At 37.4% G+C, this 14374-nt stretch overlaps 1 protein-coding gene across 1 annotated transcript; it reads left to right on the top strand.

Annotated features, from left to right (window-relative positions):
* The first annotated feature begins 212 nt into the window (after positions 1-212).
* LOC104604099 (uncharacterized) lies at positions 213-2697 on the top strand. Its single transcript, XM_010268325.2, has 3 exons — positions 213-576; positions 815-2343; positions 2458-2697. The coding sequence occupies exons 1-3, from the start codon at positions 213-215 to the stop codon at positions 2695-2697; spliced, it is 2133 nt and encodes a 710-aa protein (XP_010266627.2).
* Positions 2698-14374: the final 11677 nt, after the last annotated feature.

Raw genomic sequence — 14374 nt, forward strand, 5'->3', positions numbered from 1 at the left:
GATAAGCTCCTAAGATTATAGGGCGGCAGTTCCTATCTTAACTCCTAGTTTGTAGCACAATAAGGCTATAAATATAGTCCGAAGAATGGAATAAAGGATTGGCTTTTCCTACAACCGAATTCCCTCTCTCTTCTCCTTATCCTATTCTGAATCTCTCTTTCCCCTTCCTGAGAACTTGACCATATTAGTTGGTATCAGAGCCGATTACGACCATGGACACTCGTGGCAAGACCAATGCGGAATTCCGCAATGAGGTCAACGAGACCTTGGCCCGGCATGAGTCAAGCTTCGACCAAGTGAACATTGTCTTACAAGCAGTGTTAACCGAACTCCAAGCCTTCCGAGCCTCACGAACCACTCCCGAGACCAACCCCTTTGCTCATGAAGAGGCCTCACACCCACATACTTCCCGTTCCAGCTCCGTCCATGATCACCCTCATCAGCACGTCAAATTGTCATTCCCGAAATTTAATGGGGATGACCCAAGCGGCTGGATTTACAAGGCAGAGCAATATTTTGATTTCCAAAATATTGCATCAGACCAACAAGTGCAACTAGCTTCCTTCCATTTGGAAGGCATCACCTTGCAATGGCACCGGTGGCTGACAAAGCATCGCGGACCACTTACATGGGAAGAATTCTCCAAGGCTGTGCTACAACGATTTGGTCCAACCGACTATGAGGATCCGTCTGAAGCTTTAACCTGCCTCAAGCAAACTACAACGGTGGCAGCTTACCAAGAAGCCTTTGAACGGCTCTCCCATCGAGTTGACGGCCTGCCCGAGAGTTTTTCTCATTGGCTGTTTTATTGCAGGACTTCACGATGACATCCGTATAGACGTGAAAATTAAGCAGACTAGAACCTTGATAGACACGATCGGAGTTGCTCGACTAATTGAGGAGCAGAACCTACTACAGCGGAAATCAAACCAGCAGGTTCGATCCCAACCAGCCATAGTATCCCAGAGAGGGTCACCCAACCCAATGGAGGGTGTGCTCGGGCCTCCACCAACCCAGCGCACGAACCAAGTTTCCAGCGCTGCACCAGCAACGTTCCGGTGGCTCACCAACCAGGAGGCGCGAGAACGTCACGAGAAGGGATTATGCTACTACTATGATGAGAGGTTCACCACTGGCCACCGTTGCGAACGTCCACAGTTATTCATGATCGAGGATCCCATACAGGCGGACACGGAGAATGACGAGGCAGAGGCAGAGAACCAAGAAGCGATTCCTGAGATCTCCTTCCATGCGATTGCAGGAGCTGAGCACCCACAAACCATACGCGTTCTAGGTAAGATGAAAAACAAGAACGTGACGGTGCTTATTGATGGCGACAGTACCCACAACTTCATTGATCAAGCCATAGTTTCTAAGTTCGGGTTACCAGTGAACCGGGACAGAAAATTCCAAGTTATGGTCGCCAACCAGGAAAAGATAGAATGTGTGGGGCAGTGCCGGGCTCTCACTCTCGCCATCCAAGGGCATCCCATTACTGTTGACTACTACATTCTCCCAGTTGCGGCATGCCAGCTGGTATTAGGAGTGCAATGGCTAGAAACTCTTGGACCCATCGAGATGGATTATAAACGGCTGACCTTGACGTTCAAGAAGGGAGGAGTCTCTTGCACCTTCCAAGGAGTGGGACGAGCCAGCATCGAAGCCTTGACCGACAAAGAGTGCAACAGATTACAAGGTACGGGGTTTCTTTTCCAAATAGTTCCTTCCAACTGCAGCAGCCAACCCAGTTGTTATCCGCTTGAGATGGACCACATCCTAACTGAGTTTTCTCATGTATTTGATCCGCCCACCAACCTGCCACCTAAACGACCACATGACCATCAAATTCCACTTCTTCCCGACAAGGGACCAGTTAGTGTGAGGCCATATCGGTACCCATATTACCAGAAGACAAAAATAGAAGAAATGGTGAAGGAACTTCTGCAGTCAGGATTGATAAGGTCAAGCAACAACCCCTTTTCATCACCGGTTTTGTTAGTGAAGAAGGCTGATGGAGCTTGGAGATTTTGCATGGATTACCGAGTGCTGAACGACATCACGGTAAAAAACAAGTACCCCATTCCGGTGATTGATGAACTATTAGATGAGCTCCACGGGACCAAGTTCTACTCCAAACTAGATCTACGGTCTGGGTACCATCAGATTCGGGTGCGAGAAGAAGACATTCCTAAAACAGCCTTCCGAACGCATGAAGGGCATTACGAGTTCTTAGTGATGCCGTTTGGATTGGTGAATGCGCCTACAACCTTTCAAAGCCTCATGAACGACCTCTTCCGTCCATACCTCCGAAAATTTATTTTGGTTTTCTTCGACGACATTCTGGTTTATTCGAAATCATGAGAAGACCATATATCTCATTTGCGAATTGTTCTAACAATATTATCCTCTAACAAATTATTTGCAAAAATGTCAAAATGTCGATTTGGTGTTTCGCAGGTTGAGTACTTGGGTCATATAATTTCAGAGCAAGATGTGTCAGTTGATCCAACCAAAATACAAGCCGTTTTCGAATGGCCTACACTGACATCGGCAAAGGGGGTCCGTGGCTTTCTCGGGTTAGCAGGATACTACTGGAAGTTCATCCGCAACTTCGGAAGCATAGCAGCTCCCTTGACCCAACTATTGACCAAGGGGGGATTTCAATGGAGCGAGACAGCGGAGCTGGCTTTCCAGTAGTTGAAGAAAGCACTCACTTCACCACCAATCCTATGTCTTCCGGATTTTTCCTAACGATTTGTGATTGAATGCGATGCGAGTGGAACTGGGATTGGCGCAATCCTCACCCAACAAAACCGACCGGTGGCCTATTTTTGTGAAGCATTGAAGGGTTCAGCCTTGACGCTATCCACCTATGAGAAGGAGATGTTAGCTATTGTCAAAGCCATTAAGAAATGGCGCCCATATCTGCTTGGGAAACCTTTCACAGTCCGCACTGACCAAAAGAGTCTTAAGTATTTATTCGAGCAACGGATAACCATACCAGCACAAATAGGGTGGTTTCCAAAGATACTGGTGTACGACTACGAGATTGAGTATAAGAAAGGAGTTGAAAATCAATGTGCGGATTCCTTGTCGCGTATGGCCGAATTTCAATTTCTGTCTGTCTCTATACCACATGCAAATTGGTGGCCGACGCTACAAAAAGAGGTTAAACAAGATACATTTTATGAAGAAGCGACCCTCCCACAAGTTGCTTCAACGAGATGGAGTGTGGTTCAAGGGGGACAAAATTTATTTGAGTCCCGCCTCCACCTTGATTTCAAAGGTAATGGCGGACTGCCACTCATCCCGCTTCCTTTGGCCTAACATGCGTTGGGCGGTGAAGGAATTTTTGCAACAGTGTAACGTGTGTCAGCGCTTCAAAACAGATTGCATGAGGCCAACGGGATTGCTTCAGCCGCTACCGATACCCACTCAAATGTGGACAAATATCTCAATGGACTTTATCGAAGGGTTGCCTCCTTCCAATGGGTATACGGTTATCATGGTAATTGTGGATCGGTTGACAAAATATGCCCACTTCATCCCCTTAAAACCCCCATTCACTGCCACGACAGTCGCTAAGGCATTTATCGCCAACGTTGTCTGCCTACACGGAATTCCGACATCCATTGTTAGCGACCGTGAGAAGGTATTTATCAGCTCATTTTGGCAAACACTTTTTCAGATGCATGGGACGAAATTGTGTATGAGCTCAAGTTACCACCCCCAAATCGACGGGCAAACCGAAGTTGTTAACCGAGCGTTGGAGCAATACCTACGATGCTTTGCAGGTGACCAGCCGCGGAAATGGTTAGAGTGGATTCCCTGGGCAGAGTACAGCTACAACACCTCCACTCACTCTTCCACCAAAATGACACCCTTCGAAGCGGTCTACAGTATCCCACCCCCAAGTCTGCTGACCTATGTACCAGGTACTGCTCGAGTTGGGGCAGTTGATGAATACTTGCGTGACCGGGACATCATCCTACGTGAGTTACAACATAACCTTCAGGTAGCTCGGAACCGGATGAAATGTCAAGCAGACCAACACCGACGTGAAGCCTCATTCGTCGCAGGTGATTATGTGTATGTGAAGTTGCAGCCTTACCGGCAGACTTCGGTGGCGTTTCGGCGTTCTATGAAGCTCGCCCCACGATACTTTGGGCCATACCCAATCATTGAGAAGATCGGTTTAGTGGTCTATCGATTGGCCTTGCCTCCTGGCTCTCAAATCCACAATGTGTTCCATGTCAGTTTACTATGGAAGCATTTGGGACCAATCACCCCAACTTCCACCCAGCTACCCCCAATCTCGGATACTTCGACCATCCTACCCCAACCGGAAGCAATCTTAGATCATCGTATTATTCACAAGGGCAAATACCGTCCAAAATTTGAAATCTTGGTCAAATGGGTAGGGGCACCAGCCGAGGACGCAACCTGAGAAAATGAATGGCGCTTCACCAAATCATATTCCGACTTCCTTGTGGACAAGGATCCTTCAGGGGGGGAGGAAATGATACGTGCATGTGCATGCATGCACTAAGCGGCACAGCAGCTAGAGACCCGGTCAAAGCTGATAGCAGCAGGAGACTCGGTCATAGTAGTTCTTAGTTATTGGATAAGCCTTAGCCATTCTGTTTCAATTCTGTTTAGTAGACAAGTCTTCATTTCTGTTTTAGTAGATAAGTCCATTCTGTTTCTTGTTGATAAGCTCCTAAGATTATGGGGCGGCAGTTCTTATCTCAACTCTTAGTTTGTAACACAATAAGGCTATAAATATAGCCTAAAGAATGGAATAAAGGATTGGCTTTTCCTACAACCGGATTCCCTCTCTCTTCTCCTTATCCTATTCTGAATCTCTCTTTCCCCTTCCTCAGAACTTGACCATATCAGGATGCTGCTCTAATGGGTTCCCATCTAAAAACCGTAGAACCAGAGAAGGAAGTGGAAGAAATGTGAGGATTCGAGCTGACACCACAAAAGCAAAGAGCAACTGTAGAGTGAAGAGCCATAGGTGTTATTGATATGTAATTTCTCACAGACAGAAGGAAGAAAACCGTTGAAAGTCGAATATCGGAAATGAGCGATGGAATGTAGTCACTAGTTAGTAGTTACGACTTATGAGAGAGAGAGAGAGAGATCAGAGATGTGGAAACTCGTCGAATCTATGTGGGAGCATTTCAACGTATTGAAATAGGAATTGGGGAATGCACTCGATTTCAGCAAGACCCCTAGTATTGTGTTATTTATACAGTGATACCATTAGGCCTCTTAGTGAATTTTGTAAGCTTCTGTATTCTGTCCCCTGTATCACTGAGCTTCTAGCAGTTGCAGCAGCCATTACGAGATAAAAACAATCTATAACATTTTCGTCTTCAGTCTCAAGGTAGAAGACCATAAACAATATCTTCAGTCTTAAGGTAAAAGATTATGAACAGTGTTTTCTATAGAATTGTTTTGACATTTTTAAAATTAACTGACGGATTATTAACAACGGGGACCTATTAAGATTTGGGATTTAGATTGCCATCATTTATCTTTTTTTTTTTATTTTATAGAAAAACAGAGTAGTTACACAAGAGGGATACAAGAGGGTACCTCTTTCCCAAGAATCAGAAAAATCAAGTTAAACTAAGATCATGCATGATACAATCTACATTAATCGGCCTGTCCTAATAAGTTAGTCCACATCCTGATTTGCTTCACGATGCATATCGTCTGAAACTGATGCTTGAGTTGAACTGCGACACAATACTGAGAGACACTCATTGATGATTCTTTGACAGTTGACAACAAGCTTAGATTGCCCTCATTCCAATCCCAATCATATTCTTTTATGTCAAATGTTAGTACTGGATTACTCTTCATTATGTTTCATATGATGAAAAGTGAAGTTGTGGCCACACAACTCTCCCTTGTATTGGGATGTGTCACTTTATGAATTCGTTGCATTTTCCCTTTTTCAATTATATTGTTTATTTTTATTTATGTTAATTTTACACGAATTTTATGGTATTTTAATCGAATCAGATGTCTGAATATCTTAAGTAACAAGAGTTGAGTCTATTTTACATATTTATTAGAATTCAGATCTCTTAGATTCTTGTTAGATCAAAATCAAAGGTGTGGGCATAGTTCATTCAATTCTTACTCATTCTAGGCAAGAATGAATTACATGAGTGTTTGATTATACCATTTTTACCGACGGATGATTGACGGTTAATTGTCCATCGGTCAATGTTGTCATGAAAAATACCAATAGACATTGACCACCAACCACGTGCTTTTAAACATTCACGCCAACCATTTATAATTGTTGACATAGAACTTCTTTTAAAATAATGAAAATGAGTAATATGAGACACAATTATATGTTGTTTTACTATATTGTATGACTTTCTTAGTACATTATCTTTATTGAATATACCATCATCAATTTGTTAAACATTTATACTTGTTCATGTTAGTAATTTTATTTTTAATTTTACAATTTTTAAATTCCATTTCTATTTGGAAGTTTCAAACTTTTTTCTTCATTTGCACATCTGCCTATTCAATTCAGCAAATTAATATCCTTTTAATTGGTTTTAAATAGGTGTTAATTGCTTTTTTTTTATATTTTCTTTATGCAATTAAATGCAATATCTTATCTAATTTCTTGTCTTTTTTTTCATATTTTTGTGTTATTGATGTGGGCACACATGGTTGATTAATTTGTATTTTGTTTATGTGGGTTTTGCATGTTTTCACTATATACATACCAATGAATATTATATGTATACCTATATTATTATTTTGATTGATGAGAAAAGCGAATACAAAATATACTTGAAATCAAATGCATTCAAAATTTATTCTCCTTCTTGTTTGAAAAAAAAAAGTATTTAATCTATAACAATATTTTCTCGTTCTACCCATTTTTGTTCATTCTAAAATTTTATTATTGAAAACCAAAAAGAGTAAGAATGAGAGTTGAACCAAACACGGTCATTCAAATTTTGATCTTACCTATTTGCAGCCCTACCATTTATAATACGATACTAATGTAATAAGTAATAATGCAACCATAGAAAAAAATCATGGATGCAACAGGGTATAAAACACTGACGCATTCAGTTGTGATTGGTTACATGCTTGTAATACACAATGGTGCGGGCAGATCCACGATCATTTTTTTTTTTTTTGACATATAAATGTCCATCTATGTGAGTTTACTTTCAAAATACTCCTTTTCATGGTACATGTTGAAACCAAATAACCAATTTTATCGTAATGGAAAATCTATGGTACCGGAAAGACATGATATTGAAAGAGCTTTGACCAATCAAATTAAAGCACCTCTTTGAATTTTAATGAATACCACCTTTTTAAATGTTACTAGCCTCAAATGGGAACAAAACCATTTTGGTGACCTAAAAATCTATTTTTGCTGTTGCTTCCCACGGTTTAACCAGTCTAGTTAGGCCTATCAATGATATCCAAAAATCTATGGCCCGATCGGACATAAGATTTATGTAATCAGATTGAATCTGGGTTTTGCAATTTATATCCAATTAATAATCGGATCAGATTCGAATTTGGTTTCATCCAATCTGATTAAAATCCAGATTCAATTATATTATAATATTTATTAATTTATATATATGTATATATAAATTTTATATAATTATATTTAAAATTATAAAAGTTAATATATTAATTTATATATAATAAATTCTTTATGTTAAATTTACATTAATTTATTATATATAGAAGTTGAAAAGTACTTAAGTTTTTATTTTTTTTATATTTAAAAAATTATTAAAACAGAATCGAATTAAGTTTGAATCTGATCTGAATCCCAATTAAAATCCGAAGTATTTAAATCTAATCAGATTTTGTATAGGATTCAAATGCAAATTTTTGCATATTCGGATTTTGTTGAATCCAATCCCTAGGGGTGTTTAAATTTGGTTCTTAAACCGAAAACCAAACCGAATAAATCAATTTGGTTTGGTTATTTTGGTTTTTAGTTTGGTTCGGTTTGAGAAAAAAAATCAACCAAACCAAATTAACCAAAATAAATAAATATGTATATTTATATTTAAGTTATAATATTCATATTAATATTAACATTATTATTTATATTAAAAATGATATATAATATATATTTTAATAAAATATAATTATATTTTAGTTAATCAAATTAACCAAATTGAAGTAAAACCAAACCGATTTAAATTCTATTTAGTTCAATTCGATTCATGAAATGACCTAACCAAAATGTTGATTAGGTCTTATTTCCGAACCAAACCAAACTAAACCGAATTATATCCCTAAATCCAGTTCCGTTCACATCCGACGACATTGGTTGGAACCATCCATTAAATTATGTCATATTTGAGTCTTTTTGAGGTGCACAGTCAATCCCCGCCAAGAGAAACTAAAGAAGAAATAACCGACCAATGTGCTGTTATTGTCTATCAAGTAATTGTATTTACAAGGACGGTCTCTATAATTCGTCTCTATCTTATCTATCTCATCTGATTGCTGTACACAACTACAATTGTGCAAAGAATCATGACCAAAAAAGACAACAAGATCTCCTGATCCGACGATCAATATTTTTTTGTGAGGAGCATTTTTTTTTTCTTTCAATCAGAGCCTTCTTACACCTACTTAGACAATGAAACCAAGTCATCATTGATGACCCAGCAATTGAGATAATCACTCAACATCACTTCTACAGCAAGGATGTGAGATCTAGCTCACGTAACCATTATTTATGTTTTGGTGAAAAAGGTGTTTTTTACTAAAACACTTAAAATTTTACGGATTTATTAAAATCCACACTGTAGTTTGTGTTTTATTAAAATACTTTGTATAGTTTTGGAATCATTTTATTTAATCCATCTTCTATTAAGAATTATTTGTATTGGTGTCTTTTATAGTGGTTTTTTTCGAAAGTATTCCCAGCAATTCTTCGAATGAAAACAAAATTTAACCAATAGAGTAGTTTTTCACATTTTATCAGGGCAAAATGATATTTTCACTTTTATTTTTTTGTTTTATTAAATTTATTCAAATAGATGTTATGTTCAAAACCATCATTTTCTAGGTTCATATGCCAAAGATTGGCTAAATAATTAATTACAAACTATAAAGAGTGTTTTAATAAAATATGGGATATGCTTTAATAAATTTATCGAACTATAGAGAGTGTTTTAGTAAATGAATTTAAAAAGAATACAAATATAAATATGCATGGTGCAAAGCTTTGGTATTTTTAAACCTGTATTTGCACTATATATATTTGTATTTATACTCTTTCCAAAATAAACCACTCACAGAAAAAAAAACAAGCAAATACAAATATATATTTAAATGCCTGATAGGAAATGAATCCCTATAATATAAATACCAAACTTAGAACTGCCTCTAGAGACATCAACGGGTTAATTGGGTTCAGCACATGTTCGTTCATTCTGAACCCAACCCAAAACAACCCTTGCCCAAACCCAACAGGATTCAGTCTGGTGAAGAGAGGGACGATAGGAGTGATCATTTCAGGTCGGCTTGGCCTGGCCTAGAAATTTCGGGCTTGGGCCTGGGTTTTATGTTCAGGCCCAGCCTGGCCCAGAAATTCCGAGCTTGACTCTAGGTTTTGTGTTCAGGCCTGCAAATTTTAGGGCCGGGATTGGGCTTAATACTTCAAGTCCGGCCTAGGCCGAATATATTTAAACTTACACATTTTGTGTATATAAATATTCTAACATGATATATATATATATAATATAGTATTTTATATTATATAATATATAAAATAAAAGTTTATATGCATATTATGTCATTTAATATAAAATATTATAGATATGTAATGTTTTATATATAAAAGACATTGACCCAGAATCAGGCCAATCTAGTTCGGACTCGTGTAGACCTAGGCTAGGGCTTATATTACAGGCCTAAAACCTCGGACCGAGCCGGGCATGGACATAAACTATAGCCTTTATCATAAATGCAAAGCCCGGCCTAGCCCATGACCACCCCTAAGGGAGGAACCTGATCCACGCCTTCAATCTGAGATAGGATCAGTACCAACAAAATGCTCCCAACTTGTCCCGATGTTACTTTAACCCAATGTGATCGTTAGTGAAGATTTAGGATAATTTGCAGAATTCTTACCAGGTAGAAAAAAGCCCTCCAAATGAAGTCTTTTTAACTAATACATTATATTAAACTAAGAAAAAAAGACCAAAAAACATTGTCCAGATCCCAAAAAAAAAAGGTAAGAGAGAGAGAGAGGGAGGAGCAGTACTCCACCTTATTGAGTTTCCTACTTAATTAACAAAAAGAAACAAGGTCTAAGCCTTTACAAATAGATAAAATATTATTCACAAGATATAAACAAGACCATTGTAAAGAAGAGACAAATCCATTCAAGGTCGAGATCGTTAGGAGGGAATCTGCAAGCACTATCAGAGAACGGCAACCTCTAGTCCGAGCAATTTCAATGGCATAGCTTTGTTAATGGCGGTGATCTCAGCCTCCACAGCTCTATCTCTGATTATACAGGGCCCAACTACAACAAAGGAAATTTTCTGAGTTAATGAAGAGAAAGCAATTATCCTATAAGAACCCTTGGATCGGGAGACAGTTCCCCTGTAACATCAACAAATCACCTCCCCATCAAATCGATTTGGAAACTTAGGCCTTAATTTGAAGGGCGGAAGTGATGCATTTATTTGATTTGACCTTACCTAACACAATTGTAGAAATTAGGAAGGCACCGGAGGCGGATGGTGGTTTCCTGTTTGAAATTGGACTATGTAAATGTATTGTCTCACATTATATAATTAATGCTGCCTAAGATGTGTGGTGTGGGGAGGGGAGAGAAATGAAGGCAAATTACCTTTATTTTATTATTGTTTTGATGAAAATGCCTCTTTGCACTGGAATACAAAAATAAACCAAAAATGTCATAAATGTTTAATAATAATATATAATTGCCTTTAAAAGGTAGGGGTACAAATTTCCCTTCCTTTTTCATAGTACTTTTATTAATGAGATTAGTATTTGCTAATAGTAATAGCACAACAATTGTAATACTTTACAATGGTAATAGCACTAGTAGCAAATACTAATCACAACAATAGTTTTCTTGTGGGCTCTATGTTTCTCATCATTCTTGTTCATAGACAAGTTACTTAGAACCCCCTTTTCATGTACTCGGACTCGAAATGAAGCATTTCTTTAGTTATTGGAGATCAAATCAGCCTCCCACAATGTCCCATAGCACATCTCTGTCGTGTATTGGAAACATTTTTCTATGATAATTGCAGAAATAATGATATCATCATTGGGAGATGTTCCCAATACACGGTGGGGATGTGCAGTTATTGAATATTGAGTATGAAAAGTAATGATCATGGGGAGTGTTCATGAGTAATTCATCAAAATATGTGTGTTAGTTTATTAAATCTTCTAAGGCTGCATTTGACATTCCTTATTTTAAGGATCCTTGGTCTCCATAATAAATGCCAGTTTAAACGTTTTCTATGTTTGTTGTTTGGTTGGGATTAAAGTGGGTGTTTCAAGAAACAACGTTTAAAGGTAATTGCCAACTCAGCAAAGATAAACGTTTCCTCAACTTCTTGTTGATTCGGTGTGGCACCTTTCCTTGGTATTTGGGTGCCATTAAATCGATCCAAATGTCCAAACTACACTTGCATATTTTGAGATCCAACAATTGATTTTGGATGAAAATCACATCCAACGGTCCAAACACTGAGGGTCATCGACAGCGGAAAGAAAAGCCCATAAGGTTTATTCACGGGGGAGATTTGTGTAAAAGTAATAGATATGCAAAAACAAAAAGAAAATGTGAACACCAGTGACAACAAAAATAATACAAGGTTTCAGGTTGACAGTAGTCTTACCAACGACAAAACAATGGCGGTAAGTCTCTCCAAATGTCGTGAACAACAGCGACAGTTCTCTTTGCATTAGGGTGAAAAGGATTATGGTGAAGCATGGGGATCAACTTACTAGAACCACCACATCAGCATCCATGTCAACGCCACATCAGCAAAAGGTTTTGAGAAACACCATGCCATTGGGGGAAGCGAGAATTTGTCGCTACCTCCAAAGGCTCCGGAGACACAAATCTATGCATTTCAGTTTCTTACTGTTTTTTCAATAAACAAGTGAATCAAACAGTAATCCAACCCTCAACAAACGCAAGGAACCAAACACACGCATTATCTTCACCAAACGCGTTTGTTAATTAAGCGATTAATGGGTTGGTAATAAGGAAGGAACGAAAGAAAAGCATAAAAGGAAGGCACGGTTCATACCATGGTAGGATGTTACTGGAAAAGAGAGAAAGGGTGTGTGTGTGAAGAAAGTCCAAATGCATGGAGAGATCGAGATACGTGGATTTTAGGGATCAACACATGGATGGATAGTCCAACCCCGTCTCTCATGAAACGTGAGCAGATTGTATTCTTTTGTTTTTACGCAGAGGAATCAATAATCAATTCATCTCTGCACACTCTTCACTGGTCACTGTTCAGTGGTGGAGACTGGAGAGGAACCCGACTGTCTAGCACTACAACGCGGCAAATCGGAGAAGCAGGCCGTGACCGTGGTATATAATGCCATTGCCATCCTCCTTCCACCTTGTCACTTGCAACACAACAGACCAACACCCTTTCGAGTTTCGATATACATTCAAGATTATCGAAACCCACAAAATACGGTGGCAGCGTATGGATGGTAATTAAATTTCCTTTTCCTTTTTCAACCCTAACTGCCTTTTCAGCTTTTCTTTCTGTTAAACCAGACCAACCCATTTCCTATCAATTGGCCGCGTAAAACCGTCGCCTTTTATAGTCCCAATACATGCATTTTTAATTATGATCTCATTTTCGTCAATCGTCATTTTACGTGGTCAACTTGCCACCCTTACCTTACCAGTTAGTTTCCATCTCCGTAGGGAGGGAAATAAAGAGATGCATGAATATATCCCTCACAGTAAGTCATTTATATTTAGAAACAAAATAAATATGTTCGTTATGTATAAATTTATATTTACAAACAAAATAAATGTTTGGTATAATCCCTTTTAATATCTATACACTATATATATATATATAAAAGAATACATTCTATCATAATATATATATATATATATTTTTTTCCATTTTAGGATAAATTACAAAGGACCCTGTGCTATGGAGTCATTGACAATTATCTCTTGAATTTTCATTTTCATCAAAAACCCCTCTCTAAACTTTCACTTTGTGGTATATACCCCTGACCGTTAAATTAGATGACGTAATGCTTTAAATTAATTATAAAAATACTTGTATAAACTTTCCCTAATCCTAATTGACTAAAACAACTTCTATTTGCTCCAAACAAAACCAGCTAAAAAATAACAAGAATTATTTTATTGACATAGAAAAACAAGTTTTTTTTCCCTAAAATTCTTGTTTCATTTAGCTTACACGAATGTCTCTCTTCATCTTAAAATATAAAAATTATCATATTTTCTGTAATAAATTAAGAAAAACCAAATGAAATCATAAATTTATATATATAAAAAAGAAACCTCCATCATTTTTGTTTGAATATTGAATCTAGCTAGAAATTTACAAAAATCTACTGGAGGAAAAAATAATAATAAAATCATACATGTTCAAATAAATATGAAAAGGGTAGTTTGGATATTTAAGAAATTTTAAACAACTGAATAGGATTTTTTTCAAAGTCGACTATTGAAACTTTTATGAAGGGGGGTATTTGTTGCAAAGTAAAAGTTCAAGATATCTTATTACAAGTGAAAATTCGAGGTGTAATTTGTCATTAATCCCATAGTACAGGGGTGTCTATAATTTACTCTTTTCAGTATTCTAGTTGCTTTGAAACTAGTAATAAATAATAATAAAATCAAAACATCTAATATTGCTCTTTGAACCAAAACCTGAATTGAATTAAAAAAAAGTAGTTGGAATTATGAAATGCGCAAGTGTAATTAATGTATTCTATTATGGAATGCAATAATGAAATAAAAAAGATCATTTATTTACACCCCTTCTTGTTTTATATATTTACTAAAATCAAATTTACACCTCTCTATTATTAAAAGATCCCCATAATTTATAATAACTTGATCAAATTTTTGTCAGGAATACTTTTAATTTGCATATGGAAATGGTCATGTGACATCTTAAAAAAAGTAGAAAATGTAAAAAGGCTTGAGTCGCGGGTTGTTTATTCTAAAAATACCCCTAATTCTTTTTTATCAACATTTTCTAGAAAACAAAACCCATCCCCAACATTATTTCTTGATATGGATTAGGCATAGAATGCATGTAATATAAGA

The sequence above is a fragment of the Nelumbo nucifera genome, chromosome 3 (assembly GCF_055504915.1).
Source record: "Nelumbo nucifera cultivar China Antique chromosome 3, China Antique-T2T, whole genome shotgun sequence".
NCBI lineage: Eukaryota > Viridiplantae > Streptophyta > Magnoliopsida > Proteales > Nelumbonaceae > Nelumbo > Nelumbo nucifera.